We start from the raw sequence: 18,394 nt of genomic DNA, 5'->3' as shown, positions 1-18,394 counted from the left end.
CACCTGAGGAACTGAGAAAAAGCCCAAGTTGTGTTTTTCAAACTAAGATCAGGACCCATGAGATGAGCAAAAAATCAATTTAATAGCTCACAACCAGCATTTTAAAAAAAGGAAACGGAACAGAATAGAAAATATCAGGCCAAAAAAAAAAGAAAATATCAAAGTGCATAGAAAATATCAAAGAGTAAGGGTAGTATCTTTCGCTGAAACTGTGTCAGTTACTTATCTGTATGCCTGTAGATGTTATTATTATTTTCTTTTACAGTTGGGTCTGAATCACTGAATTGGAGCAAACAAAAATGAGAAGATGGGCTCAGGATGTCTGAAGAGGTTCCAGACTGGGCCTTGCAGACCATGGTAAGGTTTATTTTTACTTCATTCCAAGGATAGTGGAAAATCATTGAAGGGAGGCAATGGGAATTTTTTTTTTTTTTTAAATCTGGCTACAACGTTGTTAAAAAAAAAAAAAAAAGAAGTTGATGTAAAAGCAGTTGAGACAGCAACTGGGATTCCAGAGAACTAATCGAAGTAGGAGGTGATGGGAGCAGTTTTCATCTAACAGGAGAAGGTTACTGGTTGAGAAGCTGGCAGGAATCATTAAGTATTACGATCTTTCATGTAAGCTTCAGGAGAGCAGGACTTATTTATCTTACCACCTAAAGGGGAGCCTACTACTTAGGAATGCGTTCAACAAACATTTGTTCCACGAATGACAAGAGCCTGCAACAGGGTGGTGGCCCTGGAAATGAAGCAAATGGCAAGTAAAGCATTAAAATGATCAGGCCTTACTGATTAAGTGCACAGACTGACAGCATAGGAGCTATTAAGGAGAACTCCAGATTTCTGACTTCACTGTGTAGTCTTTGCCCACCCTACCCCGTCCCATACAGACAAAATTGAAGGGTTTTTGCCTTGTTGATCTACCAGCTTCGGGAGCTATCCTGTAACTCATTCTAGGCACACTATTTGATTTAACGATCTCCATTTTTATCTTCAAAAGTTCGAGCTCTAAAGAGCAAACCTCGCATCATTAAAATGATCTTTATTTTAATTGCCTCTTTCTGGACGTCTGCTGGCCAAATTGTTATCACTTGAAGAGGTGAGGTAGCAGGCTGCACAAAGACGATGACTATGGCGCCTACATTTCACAATTTAAGTAAAAGACAATGAGAGTCAGCACAATATCCTCACCTGTGATATACTAATTTGCACATACTGTTCAAAACTACCACCAAAAAGTGCTGTAACAAGTATTTGAAACAAAAAAACCAAGAGGACAGATAGGGCCCCATAAGGCACAAAAGGTTTGAAAGCGCGTTTAAAATAACCACGAAATCATTAATGTCCCAAAACGTATATCCTGCAATGGCGTCTCAATTATCGGGGAGAAATTTGCCTTTGTCCCCCTTACAATTTCCTATTAAGTCTCTTTTTCTAAAAAGAGCTTAGATCCGACAACCTTAGCTCCATTCATCCCTGCGACATTCACCGGGCGCCGGGATAGGCCCAGAGAAGCGGCGAAACCGCGGCCGGGCCTCCGCGTGGAAGCCGGCGCCCCCCGCCCCAGCCGCCCGCGACCCCCAGGCCACCCGCCCCAGCCCCGCCGGGAAGAAGGCCGCTCGCGGTTACCTAGACGCCGCGGTCCCGAAGGAGAAACCGCCTCCCGTGCCGCTCCCGCTGGCGGCCACGGTGGAGGAGCCCAGCGTGCTGCTCCCGAAGGAGAACCCCGTGGACATGGCTGCGGGCTCGGCGCGGTTGGCAAACTAGTGGCTCGGCTCGCCGCTCCCGCCTCAAGGCCCCAGCGGGCCGGGCAGCATCGCTCCCACCCAGCCGCGACCCTGCGCGAACGCGGAGCCCAGCGGACGCGAAGACCGCCCAACTGTGTGGAGATGGCGCAGCTCAAGTATACTGCGGCTGTCCGCACGCACCTCCGGAAGCGCGACTGTCACGCAGGGGCCGCTGGGAGTGAGCGGGGCCGGCTGCCACGCAGGGGCCGCTGGGAGGGGGAGGAAGGGGAGGGGAGGAAGAGGAGGGGAGGGAGGGGAAGGGAGGAAGGGGAGGGGAGGAGGGGGAGGGGAGGAGGGGGAGGGGAGGGGGCGGTGTCTGGAGATCCTGAAGGGACCGTGTCTCTCTCGGTTCTTCCTGTTTTGGCATCTGTGCTGACGTAACCTTTGCATTATGGCTGCTTAATCTCAGTTATTGCTTATATCCTTGCCTCCTGCCAGGGAGGATGCACAGACTAGACGGGATAAGAAAAGTACAGAAGCAAGAACGATGTAAGGGTTCTGTGAGCAACCCTTAAACATAAGGAAAATGGGGCTTTAAAGAGGAGAGTCCCTCTGACGGGAGGATGAGGAAAGGCTTGCAGGCGGTGGTGAGTTCGACGTGCTGCCTTCATAATGCAGATGCTTATTTTCCCATCAGGGGTTGTTACATTACTCTCGCAGAGGGTTTTCCTACCTGCGATTTCTTCCAATAAGATACGTGTTATAAGCAACCACCGTATTTGCTTTCCTAAAACAATTCCCACCAGGACACTGCCTTGATCAGAAACCGTGGGACCTCCCGTGTGGCGCTCAGAGTCTTACACATCACAGATCCTTCTAACCTGACGTCTCACAGCTCACCTTAATGCAGCACTTTCTCCTGAATTGATCTTGGGCATTGGCAACTGCTACGGACTGAACTGTGTCCCTCCAAAATCCACATGTTGAAACCCTAACCCCGCAATGTGATGGTATTTGGAGATGGAGCCTTTGGGAGGTAGTAAGGTTTAGATGAGGTCATGAGGGTGAGACCCTCATGATAGGATTAGTTCCCTAACAGTAAGAGACACCGGAGAACTCACTTTCTCTGCCTCTGAAGACACATCCAAAAGGCAGCCTTCTGTAAACCAGGAAGAGAGCCCATGAATACCTTGATCTTGAACTTAGCTTCCTGAACTGTGAGAAATGAATTTCTGTTGTTTAAGCACCCAGTCTGTGGTATTTTATTATTGCAGCTTGAGCAGACTAATACACCATCTCTGTGTATAATTTAAAAATTAAATGCATTTCAAATATTATGGCAGTCACTGTGGGAATGATAAAAAAGAAAAGGGACATATTTGAACTATTGTATAAAGAAAAAGTTCATAGTGATTAAACAGGAAGAGAAAAAATATTGTGGGGTTTTTGAGCTTCAGTGGTCTAGAGAATGCTATTATTAGTGATGAGTATAGGATGGTCACTAAGAGAACTGGGGATATAAAATCAAAGGGTACTTTTGACTTGGAAACTAAAAAAGATAGATCCAGATGATTTTTGTAAAAAGGTAGAAAGTGGCAACCTTTGTGTTAATTCCATTGCATATTCTTTCCAAAACTTTTGAAGAATACCAACATAAAATTAGTAAGAGCAAAATTCCTGGCACTTAAATGCATATATGTTAATTACCAACACATGTAAGATTAGCTGGATGGAAAGAGCATGTAAATATGTAGTAGGGATGAATATAAGACGTTCATAATAGGTGAAACTGGGTGTGGGGTATATAGGACCTCTCTTTGTAATAACTCTGTAAATCTAAAACAGTTCTAAAAATAAGTTTATAAAAGAAAATAGTGGGAAAATCGCTCAGAGATGAGACTTTGGAGGGGTGCCACTCAAATTGACAAACTATTTTTTAAACTTTATTTTTAAAAAATTTTAGTACAGCATTTCTGTCTTGTATCTGTCAGAGTAGTTTAAGTTATTGCTGCAGAAACCCCAGAATCCCACACAGAGGCGCACTGCAGAAATGGAAACTGGAATGTTTGATAAACAGTATTACAACCTACCACATGCCTCTAGAGGCGCCAAATGTAAGACTGGACCTCAAAGAGGCTTTGTAATCTTATATGCCTTCTTCTGTTTGTCCTATTAGCAAAAAGAAAAGAAATTCTCACCCATATGCTCTACAGGAATAAAATTCCAAAGAAAGCAGTTTCTGTAAGCCCAATTGTTTGTTTATTCAATTGAAAACTTCACAGTAAGGTGGCAATAATGTAAACTTCATGCCTGTGGAAGATAAAACCCCTTCCAGCCAGGCAAAACCATGGAGCACTGGAATTTGGCTTTACCTTCCTTTCCTGACAAGAGTAACATCCTACTCCAAAGCATGTTTCCAAATACTCTTACTGGGCATTATGGGACCTGAACCCATGTATCAGTTCTATGTGAATTGCTTCTTTCTGAGGATGAAGCAAGTGATTTGAATTCTAAATTCGATAGCAAGCCATTTTGCTTCCCCTTATTATTGTTATTTTTTTGCGGTAAGTGGGCCTCTCACTGTTGTGGCCTCTCCCGTTGTGGAGCACAGGCTCCGGATGCGCAGGCTCAGCGGCCACGGCTCACGGGCCCAGCTGCTCCGCGGCGTGTGGGATCTTCCCGGACCGGGGCACGAACCCGTGTCCCCTGCATCGGCAGGCAGACTCTCAACCACTGCGCCACCAGGGAAGCCCCCTTATATTTTATATTGTGAAAATTCTGTTAAGAAACCCCATCTTTTGCTGATTTACTGGCTGTATGATGACATTGTTAATGTTATAATCAAGCTGAATTATCTGAAAGGCAATAGTACTGTAAAAAAATTCTAGGGGGCTTCCCTGGTGGTGCAGTGGTTGAGAGTCCGCCTGCCGATGCAGGGGACACGGGTTCGTGCCCTGGTCCGGGAAGATCCCACATGCCATGAAGCAACTAGGCCCGTGCACCACAACTACTGAGCCTGCGCTCTAGAGCCCGCGAGCCACAATTACTGAAGCCTGTGCGCCTACAGCCCGTGCTCCGCAACAAGAGAAGCCACCGCAATGAAGAGTAGCCCCCCGCTTGCCATAACTAGAGAAAGCCTGAGTGCAGCAACGAAGACCCAACACAGCCAAAAGTAAATAAATAAATAAATTTATTTAAAAAATAATAATAATCCCAGTTTTGTTCAAAGTGGCACACTAACCAGAATCCCAGCTTCCTTTACAGGTAAATGTGGCTGATTAGATGTAAGTGGGAGACATGAGATGAGCGTTGGCTCATGTAGAGGAGGAGAGAGCTGGCATACATCCCTCTTGCCTTTCTCCTCCTTCTTTCTTCCCGCTGCCTGGAACTCAAGACACATGGCTGGCTCTCCAGCAGCCATCTTGGGCCGTGAGGAACTTAAGAATGGAAGTCATATGCTAAGGAGGATGTAGCAGAAAAACAGTATGAACACTGGTTATAGAACCACCGAACCAACCCTGGTCTGCCTACCATCCAATTTCTTTTCGGAGAAAAATCAACTTCTGTGTTAATCCATTATAGTTGAGTCCCTATTATTCTAAATTTAGGATACCATCTTTAGTAGGAATCCACACTAAAAGATGAATTTTACACGTGTTACCGGGGAAACATAGGAAATATCCAAGATGAACCAAGGTCCAGAACATGTATAGGACTGGAATATAACAATAAACGCTGTTTAATATTGATAATATTAATTGATATTAATAATATTAATTTAATATTCTGGCACATATTCATAGACCAATATCCACTTCTGTGAAGCAGGAATGCATTCTTAAGACTTTCCCATAGCATGGATAAAATTTCCCCCAAGCCTGTCCAATTCCCTTTGATCTGTTTTCCCATACCTTAATTAGGCCTCTTTTGGTTGCAAGCAATCGAAATCCTCTCAACGGAGTTCAAGCACAAGTGTATGTACGTGTTGGGGAGACATAAGAAGACAGATATATTGTACAGATACTGAGACGTTTCAAACGAATCTAGGAGAGGAATAGCCGGCCCTTGAGTATGTCAGAAACCAAGAGCTAGCTCATTAAGAAACAAACTGGAGGGCTTCCCAGGGCTTCCCTGGTGGCGCAGTGGTTGAGAGTCCGCCTGCCGATGCACGGGACGCGGGTTCGTGCCCCGGTCCGGGAGGATCCCACATGCCGCGGAGCGGCTGGGCCCGTGAGCCATGGCCGCTGAGCCTGCGCGTCCAGAGCCTGTGCTCCGCAACGGGAGAGGCCACAACAGTGAGAGGCCCGTGTACCAAAAAAAAAAAAAAAAGAAAGAAAGAAACAAACTGGAGAGGGTGGTACCTTCTTCAGGCAATGAGGCGGTCTGGAGGTCCCAGAGGATGGGTGAAGGGTTAACTAATTGACTGAGTGCCCGAGGGAGAAAGAGGGGGCCTTCATACATCAGGGATGCCAGATTATAATGGAGCTAGCCAAGTAAGACCCGATTCCCAGGGAGCAGAGGCAGGAGCTAGCAAGCAAATGGGGGGAAAGTGGGATGAGCCTGTAACTCCTAAAAATCAGATTGTTCTAAAACCCAAATGACCGGTCCTTCTCTACGAGCTCAAGCTCCTACTGAGGAGAGGGTGAAGGATAGCTGACAAAGCAGGCTTGGAGGGCAGCCGTGGAGAAAAAGAAAGTTGCTGCCCACTTCTCCCCTGAAGAACCCAGGGTTCAGTAAAGTGGTTACACAGAGTAGGGCACGACCGGCCACTGTATAGACCAAAGTTGAGAGCGGGTGCAAATGGACAGAAAGAGCAGACACATATGCCCCTGGGTTAAATCACCAAGATTCACTTATCTAAAGGATTCAGAGAGAAGGTCGCACAGTTAGGAAAAGCAGAAAAATTACAAATAACTTTCAAGACAGAATAAGGGGCAAGCTTCCAAACCCTCATATCCTGAGAGAGTGAGGTTCACATTGACCTGGAAACATTATACTAGGTCTCAACTTCAGCATGAGACTGAAGCAGCCCTGTACGTGGCCTAACCTGGAGGTATGCACGTGGCTGGGCCTCCTCAATCACAGGTTATAGAATACCAAATATGATCACTGGGATACAGTATGCAGTGCACTCAGTTAAGAACGCTTGATACACACGTACGCACAATTGTTACTTATAGAATTTATTAAGGCCAGCTGCTATGCGTAACGGATTTGGGTTCATTATTTCACTTAACCAAAATAAATAACTCCATGGAGGGGATAAAGGTAAGCATTGCTATTTACAGAAAAGAAAACCAGGAGTTCGAGAAATTAAATAATTTTACTAGATTCACAGTTAATAAGGGGCAGATAGGAGATCTGAATTCAAACAGCTTTGATTCCAGAAAGAATTCTGAGCATAGGCTTCAGCTTCTGCAGTAATCCACCTAAAAATAAAAGCTGAGAAATGCAGCCAATTCTTGCTCTTTTAATGATTTATTTCTATTTAAGAAACACCCAGATTAGGAAGTGTGATTGCTTTCATAATATCCCATTAGACGGTAAGCAGTAAATATAATTATAAAAGCATTTACATTTAATTTTAAAATATGAAATGTTTTCTCACATGACAATCATAGCGTCAGACATCTCTTGTGTATTTTATAGGGGAACTCAGTGCGTTTTTTTTTTTTTTTAAAGTGTAAAAATAAACACTAAGCATTAGGGAGAAATGAATGTGGAAGACTGATTCCTCATTATTTCAAACCACCATGATTGTTTACTTACTGCTTTTTGTGTATTTGTTAATTTTTGATGCAAAAAACCCTCCATTTTTAAATGCAAGGTCAATTAAGAAAATTATATTTTATTAAAGTCATCAATAACTAGTATGTTATTTTAAGTAGTCTTTGTAGGCACATATAAGGCAAAATCTAGGTGTCTCCTAGAAGTTGGATAATAAAGGAAATTATAAATATATACATCAAGACAAAATTAAGCAGAGCACAGATGTTTTAAGACTCCCTCCAAAAGATAGCATGGCTTCCAGGCTACATCTTGATAGGAACTTAGCAGACCAGGTGGCATTTCTAAAGAAATGGGGTCTCAGCGCAGAGATGTTCAGAAACTAGACTGGGGATATGTAACGTACCCCTATAATAATGAGACATCAGGGCTGCCCCCAGAGGCTTTCCTGGCCCAGAAACACTGCTCTCTTGTCTTGTAGTTGGTACATCACAACTACAGATGGGTTTACAGCTGCATCGGGATCTTGGCTGGATGACAACAGCCTGTCATATCATTTAGGTCATTTCCCTTGCCCGAATTCATGCTAAGTAAGCTTCTCAATGCAAAGTGTCCACTTAGCTTTATAGGAAGAGAATACGCTGACCCTCACTGCTGTCTGCTTTAACGTGTGTTTCTCATGGCCAATGATCAAGCTGGTACTTTGATATTCACCAGTCTGACTAACCCTAAGAGACAGAACTCTTCTTGGCTGGCTGGCCTTCCCTCAGGTTAGCTTATAAGTCTCGGGGACTCCTCCGTTGGTGCTGTAACTGGATTAAGTGACCTGTTTGCGTAAGTAACGTGATAACGACAGCAGAAAATACTTACTCTGGTAATTTTTACTGATCCAACTTTTTTAGGGAAGGTTAGAATTTAGGGACACTGGTGCACATACAGGTCCTCTTAAATTGGACCCTATGCTTTATGAACATTCGTAAGAATAAAAATGAGTCTCAGTGAACAAAACTCTTCTCCTTTATAGTGTCTACTCATTTCCCTTGAGTGAACCCACCCCTTCGTAGTGACAGAGGAATTGGGGCTCTTTGTTATGTTGTAGTTCTCAGCAGGGGGAGAGCTAGCAACAGAGAAGCAGATGGTCTGGATCATTTGCGTCCTGTGTGTGGTGTCCAACTGGGGCTTCTACTCAGGCTCTGCTGCTGCTGCTAACAGGACATCTGTTCCCAGGGCTCCTTGTGTCCATTCCCATGCACAAGACCTTCAAGTTGTGATGTGCAAGATCCCCAGTAAAAGTGCCACATCGCCACCCCATCATTCTGTAGCAATCCTGGCCAATTATCAAGCTCTCCAACAAAGATTGTTCTCAATTAACATTTTACTACTTGAAAGGATGATCAAAGATGATCAGATATTAGAGGAGAGTTCTGACATGAAAGTCAGAAGCCAAAACAACAAACCTAGAAAGAAACCTTGAGGGAATGGAGATAATTTGGGAAGCAAAAACAAACAGTCAAACAAACAAATACCTTATGTACCTAGAGAGATGAGATCCACAAAATCAGAACAAGGTGATAGGAAAAGAAAACAAACAAACAGAAAATGTATATAAACAAAAAGAACTCTTGGGGCTTCCCTGGTGGTGCAGTGGTTAAGAATCCGCCTGCCAGTGTAGGGGACACGGGTTCAAGCCCTGGTCCAGGAAGATCCCACATGCCGCGAAGCAGCTAAGCCCATGTGTCACAACTACTGAGCCCGCGAGCCAGAACTACTGAAGCCAGTGTGCCTAGAGCCCGTGCTCTGCAACAAGAGAAGCCACCACAATGAGAAGCCCACGCACCGCAATGAAGAGTAGCCCCCGCTCGCTTCAACTAGAGAAAGCCTGTGTGCAGCAATGAAGACCCAACGCAGCCAAAAATAAACAAATTAAAAAAAAAAGAACTCTTGCTAATATTCCAGTAGGAAAAGGCATACCTAAGGCCCAGATTTTGGATTCTAATATCATTCTTCAATAAAAGAACCAGAGGTCTTTGGAGAAATAGTTAATTCTAAGGGCTGGGGTGGGAAAGATGCAAAATGAGGTGGGAGCTTCTTGTAGCACCAGAAAGTAAGGAAGTGCTAAAAACAAACAAAGAAAACCCCCAGTACTGATGGGGGTATGTCAAAGGGACAGAGGAGCCAAGTGAAAGAGCTGCTAATGGCCAAAACGAGAACAATTTGAGCACGAAAATAAATGAAGAACTATCAGAATATAGCCTGAAGTATGAAATGAATATTCATGAGCCCATACTGATACAAACAAATGATGGAGTAAATAAGAAAATGGGAGAGAACAGAAAATTTTCTTGTGCAGAAGAATTTCAAACAACTTATGTAGAAACTCAGCCCTCAAAGATGGGGTGTATAACTCCTTCCTCCTTAAGTATGGACTTTGAAGAGTGAGCTCCTTTGAGAGAGGAGAGGATAGAAATGGGGGGAAATATAACTTTACAGTGGAGAAACTTGACAAACACTACCTCAGCCAGGCGATCAAGGTGTACAACAACAATGATAAATCATATTGACAATATGACTTGATATTGTTATGATGTGATAAGAATGGCATTTTATCTGCCTGGTCTTCTCCCACAAAGCCCTTAACCCTGGTCTAACTATGAGAAAAACTTTAGGCAAATTCCCGTAGAGGGGCATTCAACAAAATACCTGACCAGTATTCCAAAAAACTGTCAAAATTGGGTTTTCTATTCTGTAAACAAAGTACATCTCTCCATTTATTTAGGTCTTCTGTGTGTGTGTGTGTGTGTGTGTGTAATATCTATCTCCCTATCTATGTATCTATCTTTTTAACTCTCTATCTCTCCATCCATCCATCCATCCGTCCATCCATCCAGGTAATTTTATAACACGCTCTATAGAGATCTTATACACATTTTGCTAGATTTATTTATTGATATTCTTTTTAAGCTGTGGCAAATACATCTTTTTAAAATTCCATTTTCTCCTCATACTAACTTGGAACTTATGTGCTGTTTCTATATTTTAGCAGTTACCCTGGAAATTAAAACATATGTAACTATAACTTTTTAAGGCTAAAATTAACAAACACTCCTACCGTCTTCCAAGAGAATACAAGTATTTTAGAGTATTTTATCTCATGCCTGACTCATATATTTGAATTCTTTTCTTTTTAAACTTCTTAAAAGTTTATTAAAATTTTGTGCCACCAATATTTGTTTACATTTACTAATTTCTTTACATTAAAAAAACTTCAGGGCTTCCCTGGTGGCACAGTGGTTGAGAATCCGCCTGCCGATGCAGGGGACACGGGTTCGAGCCCTGGTCTGGGAGGATCCCACATGCCGCGGAGCAACTAGGCCCGTGAGCCACAACTACTGAGCCTGCGCGTCTGGAGCCTGTGCTCCGCAACGAGAGGCCGCAACAGTGAGAGGCCCGCGCACCGCGATGAAGAGTGGCCCCCGCTCGCCACAACTAGAGAAAGCCCTCGCACAGAAACGAAGACGCAACATGGCAAAAATAAATAAATAAATAAACTCCTACCCCCAACGTCTTCTAAAAACAAAAACAAAAACAAAAAACTTCATTTCTTTTTTATCTTAGATCTTCCATCTGTGATCATTTTCCTTATCCTTAAGTATACTTTTGAATAATTTGCTTTAATATGTGTCATGGCAAACTCTCTCAGTCTGTATTTTTTGTTTGAAAATGTCTGGGTTTTTTTTTCCATTTTCATTTTTTGAAAGATAGTTTGGGAAGAGAATTCTACATTGTCATTGTTTTCCTTCTGCATATTGAAGAGACTATTCCAATGTTATATGGCTTCCTCAGTTGCTGAGAAGTCAGCTGTCAGTTTAATTTTTGATCAACTGGAGGTAATTTGTTCCTCTTCTAGTCTGGATGGTTTTAAGCTCTCCAGTTTTGTCTTTGGTGTTACCATAGTAAATTCACCATAGTGATTCTAGTTTACTTCAGTGTGTCTAGATATGGATTTCTTTTTATTTATTCCTCTTGGAATTCGTTGAGCTTCCATATTCTGTGGATTGGTGTCTTCCATGCATTCTGAAAAATGTCAGGTATTATATTATCTTTGCCCCAGTCTCTCTCTCCCCCTTCTCTTCTTGTGAAACTGTGGCAAGACTTATGTTAGATCTTTTCGTGCTATCCTCCATTTCTCTTAACTTTTGTTTCCTATTTACAATCTTTTTGTCTCTCAGTAATCCTTTCTGGGTAATTTCCAAAAGTAACTTCCAGTTTTCTAATTCTTTCTTCTACTGTGTCTAATCTGTTAAACCTATTCAGTGGGTTTTCCATTTCAATTTTTGCACTTCATTTATAAAAGTTCTATTTGGTTCTTCTTCATGTCTGCTCATTAAGACACTGTTTTTCCCATACACTGCAGATATTTTCATCATGACTCATTTCTTTAAACATAATGAGCATTGAGCATAATTGTTTTATAAACTAAGCCTGATAGTTATAAAACTCTTATTGCCACTCATGCTGTTCTTGCAAATTATCTCTTGAGAATTGTTTCCTTGTGTGCTAGTTATCTTTTATTGTGACTAACAATTTTCCTTGGAAAGTTAATTGTAAGAATTATTTAAAACCTATTGTAGAGTGGCATTCCACCCAAAAAGGATTTGAGTCTGCTTTAATAACATTCCTAGGCACTACTAATCCCAAACTTTTAAAACTATATTCACAACTTGAAGTTTTTCTGAAAGTTTTTTAGGTGGTATGAATCTAGGTTGCAAATTCATCTAATAACATTTTTGTGGTTATAATATTTGCAAGACAGGAAATTATTGCCCCCCTCCTGTTTCTTAATGTCAGGGTGAATTTCCCACAGTATTCTGGGCATTGGATTGGTTGAGTTTCCTTCTGGCCCAGGCTTTATGTAGGGAGAGTCCCCCATTGTACTTCCTCCATGGGGTGGGCTCTAGACTTTGACTTCTGGACGTTAAGTCCTGTGAGAACATCAAAACAGGTACTAAATTTACCTGGTTTGGAAATGGCCCTCTTGCAGGAATTTCCGTATCCTGCTTACCTTTCTGGGTACACACTTTCCCTTATATTTTGCACTTGTGAGTCCTCACTCTCTTCTCAGTTACATTATAGGTGCTTTACAGGATTTGATTTTCTATTTTATTTTAATATATTTTATTTATTTATTTATTTTATTTATGGCTGCGTTGGGTCTTCATTGCTGCATGCGGGCTTTCTCTAGTTGTGGTGAGCAGGGGCTGCTCTTCATTGTGGTGCTCGGGCTTCTCATTGCAGTGGCTTCTCTCATTGTGGAGCATGGGCTCTAGGTGCATGGGCTTCGGTAGTTGTGGCACGTGGGCTCAGTAGTTGTGGCTCATGGGCATAGTTGCTCCATGGCATGTGGGATCTTCCTGGACCAGGGCTCAAATCTGTGTCCCCTGCATTGGGAGGCGGATTCTTAACCACTGCGCCACTAGAGAAGCCCTGATTTTCTATTTTAGATATTATTTTAGTTTTTAAAAAAAGCAGAGTCATTTCCTAGCCTATCATATTACCATAACTGAAACTTTTATATGGATTTTGAAAAACAAATCGATATAGAATAGTATTAAGAATACAGAATCTAGAGTCAGACTGTCTGGCTTTATCTCATGAATCTAGGCTTTATCTGCTGTGTGATATTGGGCAAGTTACTTAACTTCATTGTGTTTCACTTTCCTCATCTTTAAAATGAGGAAGGTGATAGTATTTTCCCCATAGTACAGGTAAAGCACTTAGTACTCTTTCTGCCACCTGGTAATCATTTAAGCGTTAGTTATGATTATTATTACCCTTCTATGAGAATTGGTAAAAGAGACAAAGTGAGAAATGATAAGGGACGAGGGAGATAATGTTGTGAGGAAAATGTGTTTGGGGATGTGGAATGGAGAAAATGACAAAAATCTGAGGGAAAATAATACAAAAAGAGGTTTTATCAAGGAAGTCTTGATGTATGTTATGCAATATAATTCACCCTTTTCTGCTTTTTCAGAAGATCTTCTGGAAAAGACCTGCTTTAGTTTTCAATTTTTTTTTTAACCGGATTTGTGTCTTTTGGATGTGATACTGTACGAGGCTGTTTTCTAGGTCGTGCAATCTTATCCTCATTATGTATTCCCCGTGAGTATCTCCATTGCTTTGAAAATCTGTCTGAAACATAGCCTGCACTCAAAACAAAGCAACACCAAGACGACTTGAATAAAATAAATGAATGAAACACTGGCAAAATAAAACATAAATTTTAATTAGAAAAGAAAACCTAGAGGGTAGAGAGGTCTTTGTAGCACCAAACATAGTAAGAAAGATGATGTAAAAATGGTGATGATGTTTTAAAAATAGTATTTTCTAGTTACAACAGAGTGAAGCGGCTTAGGACAGAACACTTGGAGAACATAGAGCAGGGCTCCTCCGCCTCGGCACTACTGAGATCTTGGGCTGGATAATTCTTTGGTGGGTGGTTGGGTGCGGGGTGTGTCTGGTGTATTTTAAAGTGCTCAGCAGCAGACCCAGCCTCTACCCACTGGATGCCAGTAGTACTGCCCGATACACACTCCTAGTTGTGACAACCAAAAATGTCTCTAGATGTCCCAAATGTCCCCTGGGGGCAAGATCACTCCAGGCTGAAATCACTTCAGCATGGCTGAAACAGAGGAATTACAAAAATCACCTGTTATCCTAACCATCTAGAAATGTTAAGTATTTCGTTGTTGTTGTTTTTTTTTTTTTTTGTGGTACGCGGGCCTCTCACTGTTGTCGTCTCTCCCGCTGCGGAGCACAGGCTCCGGACGCGCAGGCTCAGCGGCCATGGCTCACGGGCCCAGCCGCTCCGCGGCATGTGGGATCTTCCCGGACCGGGGCACGAACCCACGTCCCCTGCATCGGCGGCGGACTCTCAACCACTGCGCCCCCAGGGAAGCCCCAGTATTTCGTTTTAAATAAATAAAAATGACCCAACACACTCATATTGAACCTACCATTCTATAGCCGCTTTATTTTTCACTCAGTAATTCAGCATCAACACTTTTGTTATGTAATGTTCCTCTACAGCATAACTTGTTTTTGAAGTGTGAGTACTTTCTAATAAACTAATCTTAGCTTCTCCCTCCCGCCCCTTGTTTCACTGTTGTCATTAATTTCACTTATATGTAAGCATTTCACAGGGTACAGAATTCTAGGTTGGTGGACTCCTCTGTTAACCCTTTATTTCACTCCCCTCTCTTCTTGCTTGCACGCTTTCGGATGAGAAGTCAGATCTGATTCTTTTCCTCGCTCCTCTATAGATAAGGGTTTCTCCCGCCCCTGCCTTCTTCAGGATTTCTGTTTGTAATCTTTGATTTTCCATGGCTCGAGAATGATTGTAGTTTTTCTGGCATTTATCCCGCTTGGTGTTCTCTGAGGGTTTGGTGTATGACATTAATTGGGGGGGAAATTTCCAGTCATTATTGTTTCAAATATTTGTTTCTGTTCCTCTCTCTCTTTCCTCCCCTTTAGATATTCCCATTACATGTATGTTACACCTTTTGTAGCTGTCCCACAATCCTTGAGCATTCTGTTCTGGTTTTTTCAGTCTTTTTCCTTTCTCTTTTTCAGATTTGGAGGCGTCTATAGAGGTATCCTCAAGCTCAGAGATTCTTTCCTGCGTCACATGTGTTCTACTCATAAGCCTATCGAAGGCATTCTTCATTTCTGTTGTAGTTCTTTTAACCTGTAGCACTTCTTCTTGGTTCTTTCTTAGAATCTCCATCTCTCTGCCCACATTGCCTGTGTGTTCTTGCATTCTGTCTACTTTACCCATCAGAGCCCTTAGCCTATGAGTCCTAATGGTTTTCAATTCCCAGTCTGATAATTTCAACATCTAGGCCATAGCTGAGTCTGGTTTTGAGGCTTGCTCTTTCTCTTCAAACTGTGTTTTTGCCTTTTAGTATGTCTTGTCTCCTGGATAGTCGGACACTATGTGCTGGGTGAAACGACCTGCCTGGCACTGGTTCCCAGGGAGGTTGCTGCTGGTGGGTTTCTGCTCCCATAAGGTGTTGTTCTCTGTACTTGCCTGTCTGTCTGTCTGTCTGTCTCTCTCTCTAATTTGGGGGTCAGTGGTTTGCCCTGTGACCTCAGTTCTCTCCTAGATCTAAATGAAGTTGCTGATTTTTCAGTTTGTTCAGCTTTTACTTTTAGTCACATAATTTTAAAATAAATAATTAATTAATTTTTGGCTGTGTTGGGTCTCTGTTGCTGTGCGTGGGCTTTCTCTAGTTGCAGCGAGCGGGGGTTGCTCTTCGTTGTGGTGCACGGGCTTCTCACTGTGGTGGCTTCTCTTGTTGTGGAGCACAGGCTGTAGGCACGTGGCTACAGTAGTTGTGGCACGCAGGCTCAGTAGTTGTGGCTCGCGGGCTCAGTAGTTGTGGCGCACAGGCTTAGTTGCTCCACGGCATGTGGGATCTTCCTGCACCAGGGCTCAAACCCGTGTCCCCTACACTGGCAGGCGGATTCTTAACCAGTGCGCCACCAGGGAAGTCCCTACTCACATAATTTTTAAGGTATGCTGATATCAACAGTGTATGGACATACCACACTTTACATAACAATCCCATAATATTGGAGATTGTGATGGATTCAAATAAGGCTACAATAAATGTATCTGATTATTTCCTTAGAGTAGATTCTTGTGAGAAGAACTGCAGCTCAGACAAAAGACGAAGTACTGAAATTTGGTGTCACCCTGTCTCGCCCTCACCCACCGAATTCTCTTCTCACAGCACGTCCACACGACCCTGTCCACGGGGGAGAATTGCCGGCCAGTTTCCCAGGAGAGGACCGCGCTCTCTCGGGGATTGGAAGGCCTCCACCGACAGGAGGCGCTGTGGTTCTCACGGCGGCCCCAGGCGGTACCGTAGCCGCTCTCTCAGCGCCGCCGCCGCTCTGCCCACCGCGCAGCGCCCTCTCAGCGGCCCCGGTTTGCGGAAGTGTTTCCAGGAGACGATGAGCGAGCTGCGCGTGCGCGGTGGGCGCGGCCGGCTGGAGGTGGTGCCTGCCGGGTCAGGGGCGCCGCGGCCCGGGATATCCGCTCTATGGTGCGCAGGTGCTGCGGCCGCCGGCGGACGCGTCTTCGGGATGGAGCACATCCGTACGACCAAGGTGGGCGCGCGGAGGGCCGCTCGCCGCTGGGCGGTTTGACTGGCGTGGGCGGCGGGACGCGGCTGGCCGGCGGACGGGCCGGGGACGCGGGGCGGCCTGGGCGGGCCTGAGGCGGGGTTCTGGTCCGGAGTTGGGTGCGGAGGGTCTGGGGTCCGTTCCGTGGGGCCGGCGGCCGACCCCCAGCGCTGCGGCTTCCCGGGCGGAGTCGGGGCTGCTGCGGCCTGGTAGCCCGGAACACACCTGGGCGCCGGTGCACCTCCCCTGCTCGGGTCCTGCGGTCCCGGGTCACGGATGCTCGGTGCAGGCGTCGGGGGAGCTGGGACCGGCGCTGGGCTCCACCTCACTTCCCTGGGGTTTTGGGGTTTCCGGCTCCGTTTCACACTTGGGTGTTTTTAGTGGCAAGTCAGCTGGGCAGACGAGTTACGGAGGACGGCTGATGGAAATGCTCTCCAGCTGAGCTGATTAAATCCCTTGCTTCAGTTTTGTGTGTGATTTTCAGTTTTGTGTGCATTTACTCTGAGAACAAACATATTCTTATGATTCTGGTACAACTGTGAACACGGATGGAAGTGACCTCAAAATATTGCGAAGTTACTTTACCGACAACGTTGAAGTTCAGCTTCCACTTTGAGAGGGCAGGAAACAAGTCGAGATCAGAACTGAATAGCATGTTTTTAAGCTCCGCGCGGAGCCTAACAGAATCGGGACGAGGACCACTGTGAACCTTGACTCTCCGGGTTTTGCGGAAACCATCGGTCAGTTGCTGCCCATCCTCAAGTTATAGCTCATTTAGGGAAAGAGCAGACATCCGTCTTCTTCATTTGTTCCAGGGAAGACGTGAGATCTATGTCATTCAGATGTTTCACAAACTTTTTTAAGATGGACATGGATTTATATTAAAACTTTTTTTTTAACATGGCACGTACTATAGCTAATAAAATTAAAGATGCTGAAAAGTAACCCCATTTAAAAAGTTTCTCTTTGTGTCTTTAAAAGCAGAAAAGTAAAGTAACTCTAGAATTCAAGTTGCTGCCGCTTAAAGTTTGAAGGTAGAAGGGTAATTAAGTAAGTAACCGAACTAGTAGAAGGTACAGCGGACTAGAGTAGGCATCAGATCAGGGTCTGGTCCTGGTTCCCAGGTTCCAGATGTCTTTGTACTATCTGTGCACACAGATAGGAGCTGTATGCGCGTGACTTCCTTCTGTGCCAAATTAAACCCCATCTTTGCACCTTTCATTGTGCTTGCTACAGTGCAGAACATGTAATAGGAAAACAGTAAAAGTGAGCTGAATTTAATCAGAACAAATCCCATTCCTCGGGATTGGTAAGAGGGAACAGAATGTTAGAAAATCTTTAGGCTCCCTTGGCTTATTTTAAGTCTTTCCATCTGAAATTTATGATGTGTATATATCTTTGTTTTTATTTCTATAGTCATAGCAGCCCTCCCTTATTCCCTTACGATTCTTTCTGGTGACTTTCATTTGGCCTGATGTTCCTCTGTAACTGCCAGTTGATGGACTTCTCTTTAGTTTTCTGATTTAGTCTTACGCTTTCACAGTGGGCCCATGCTGGTGGTTTAGTAAGGTCTTTTTATGATGTTTTTTAAGGACTAAAAGATTTCTGACTAATTTCGTATTAAGATTAATTTTCTACTGTGCTCCTTTATCACTCTGGGTTATTTTTCTAGCATTAGACCACTCCTCTCTTAAGTGGCTGTATGTAGACTGCAATTAAACAAATATTTACTAGGTGCCTGTTACGTGTCAGGC

The 18,394-nt window shown here is 43.8% G+C and overlaps 2 protein-coding genes across 6 annotated transcripts in view; one reads left to right on the top strand and one right to left on the bottom strand.

Annotated features, from left to right (window-relative positions):
- Window positions 1-1,890, bottom strand: part of NUP58 (nucleoporin 58) — a 35,107-nt gene extending 33,217 nt beyond the window's left edge. For all 3 annotated transcript variants that reach the window (XM_082859362.1, XM_082859364.1, XM_082859363.1), the window contains exon 1: window positions 1,630-1,890. In XM_082859362.1, the coding sequence (XP_082715488.1) occupies window positions 1,630-1,736 (107 nt within the window). In that variant the 5' untranslated portion in view covers window positions 1,737-1,890. The remainder of the gene's footprint in view (window positions 1-1,629) is intronic.
- A 14,628-nt stretch (window positions 1,891-16,518) lies between these two features.
- Window positions 16,519-18,394, top strand: part of MTMR6 (myotubularin related protein 6) — a 28,228-nt gene continuing 26,352 nt past the window's right edge. For all 3 annotated transcript variants that reach the window (XM_082859182.1, XM_082859181.1, XM_082859180.1), the window contains exon 1: window positions 16,519-16,625. In XM_082859182.1, the coding sequence (XP_082715308.1) occupies window positions 16,602-16,625 (24 nt within the window). In that variant the 5' untranslated portion in view covers window positions 16,519-16,601. The remainder of the gene's footprint in view (window positions 16,626-18,394) is intronic.

Source organism: Leucopleurus acutus, assembly GCF_964270905.1.
Source record: "Leucopleurus acutus genome assembly, chromosome: 18".
Taxonomy (NCBI): domain Eukaryota; kingdom Metazoa; phylum Chordata; class Mammalia; order Artiodactyla; family Delphinidae; genus Leucopleurus; species Leucopleurus acutus.
This window is presented reverse-complemented; position numbering and strand designations above follow the sequence as displayed.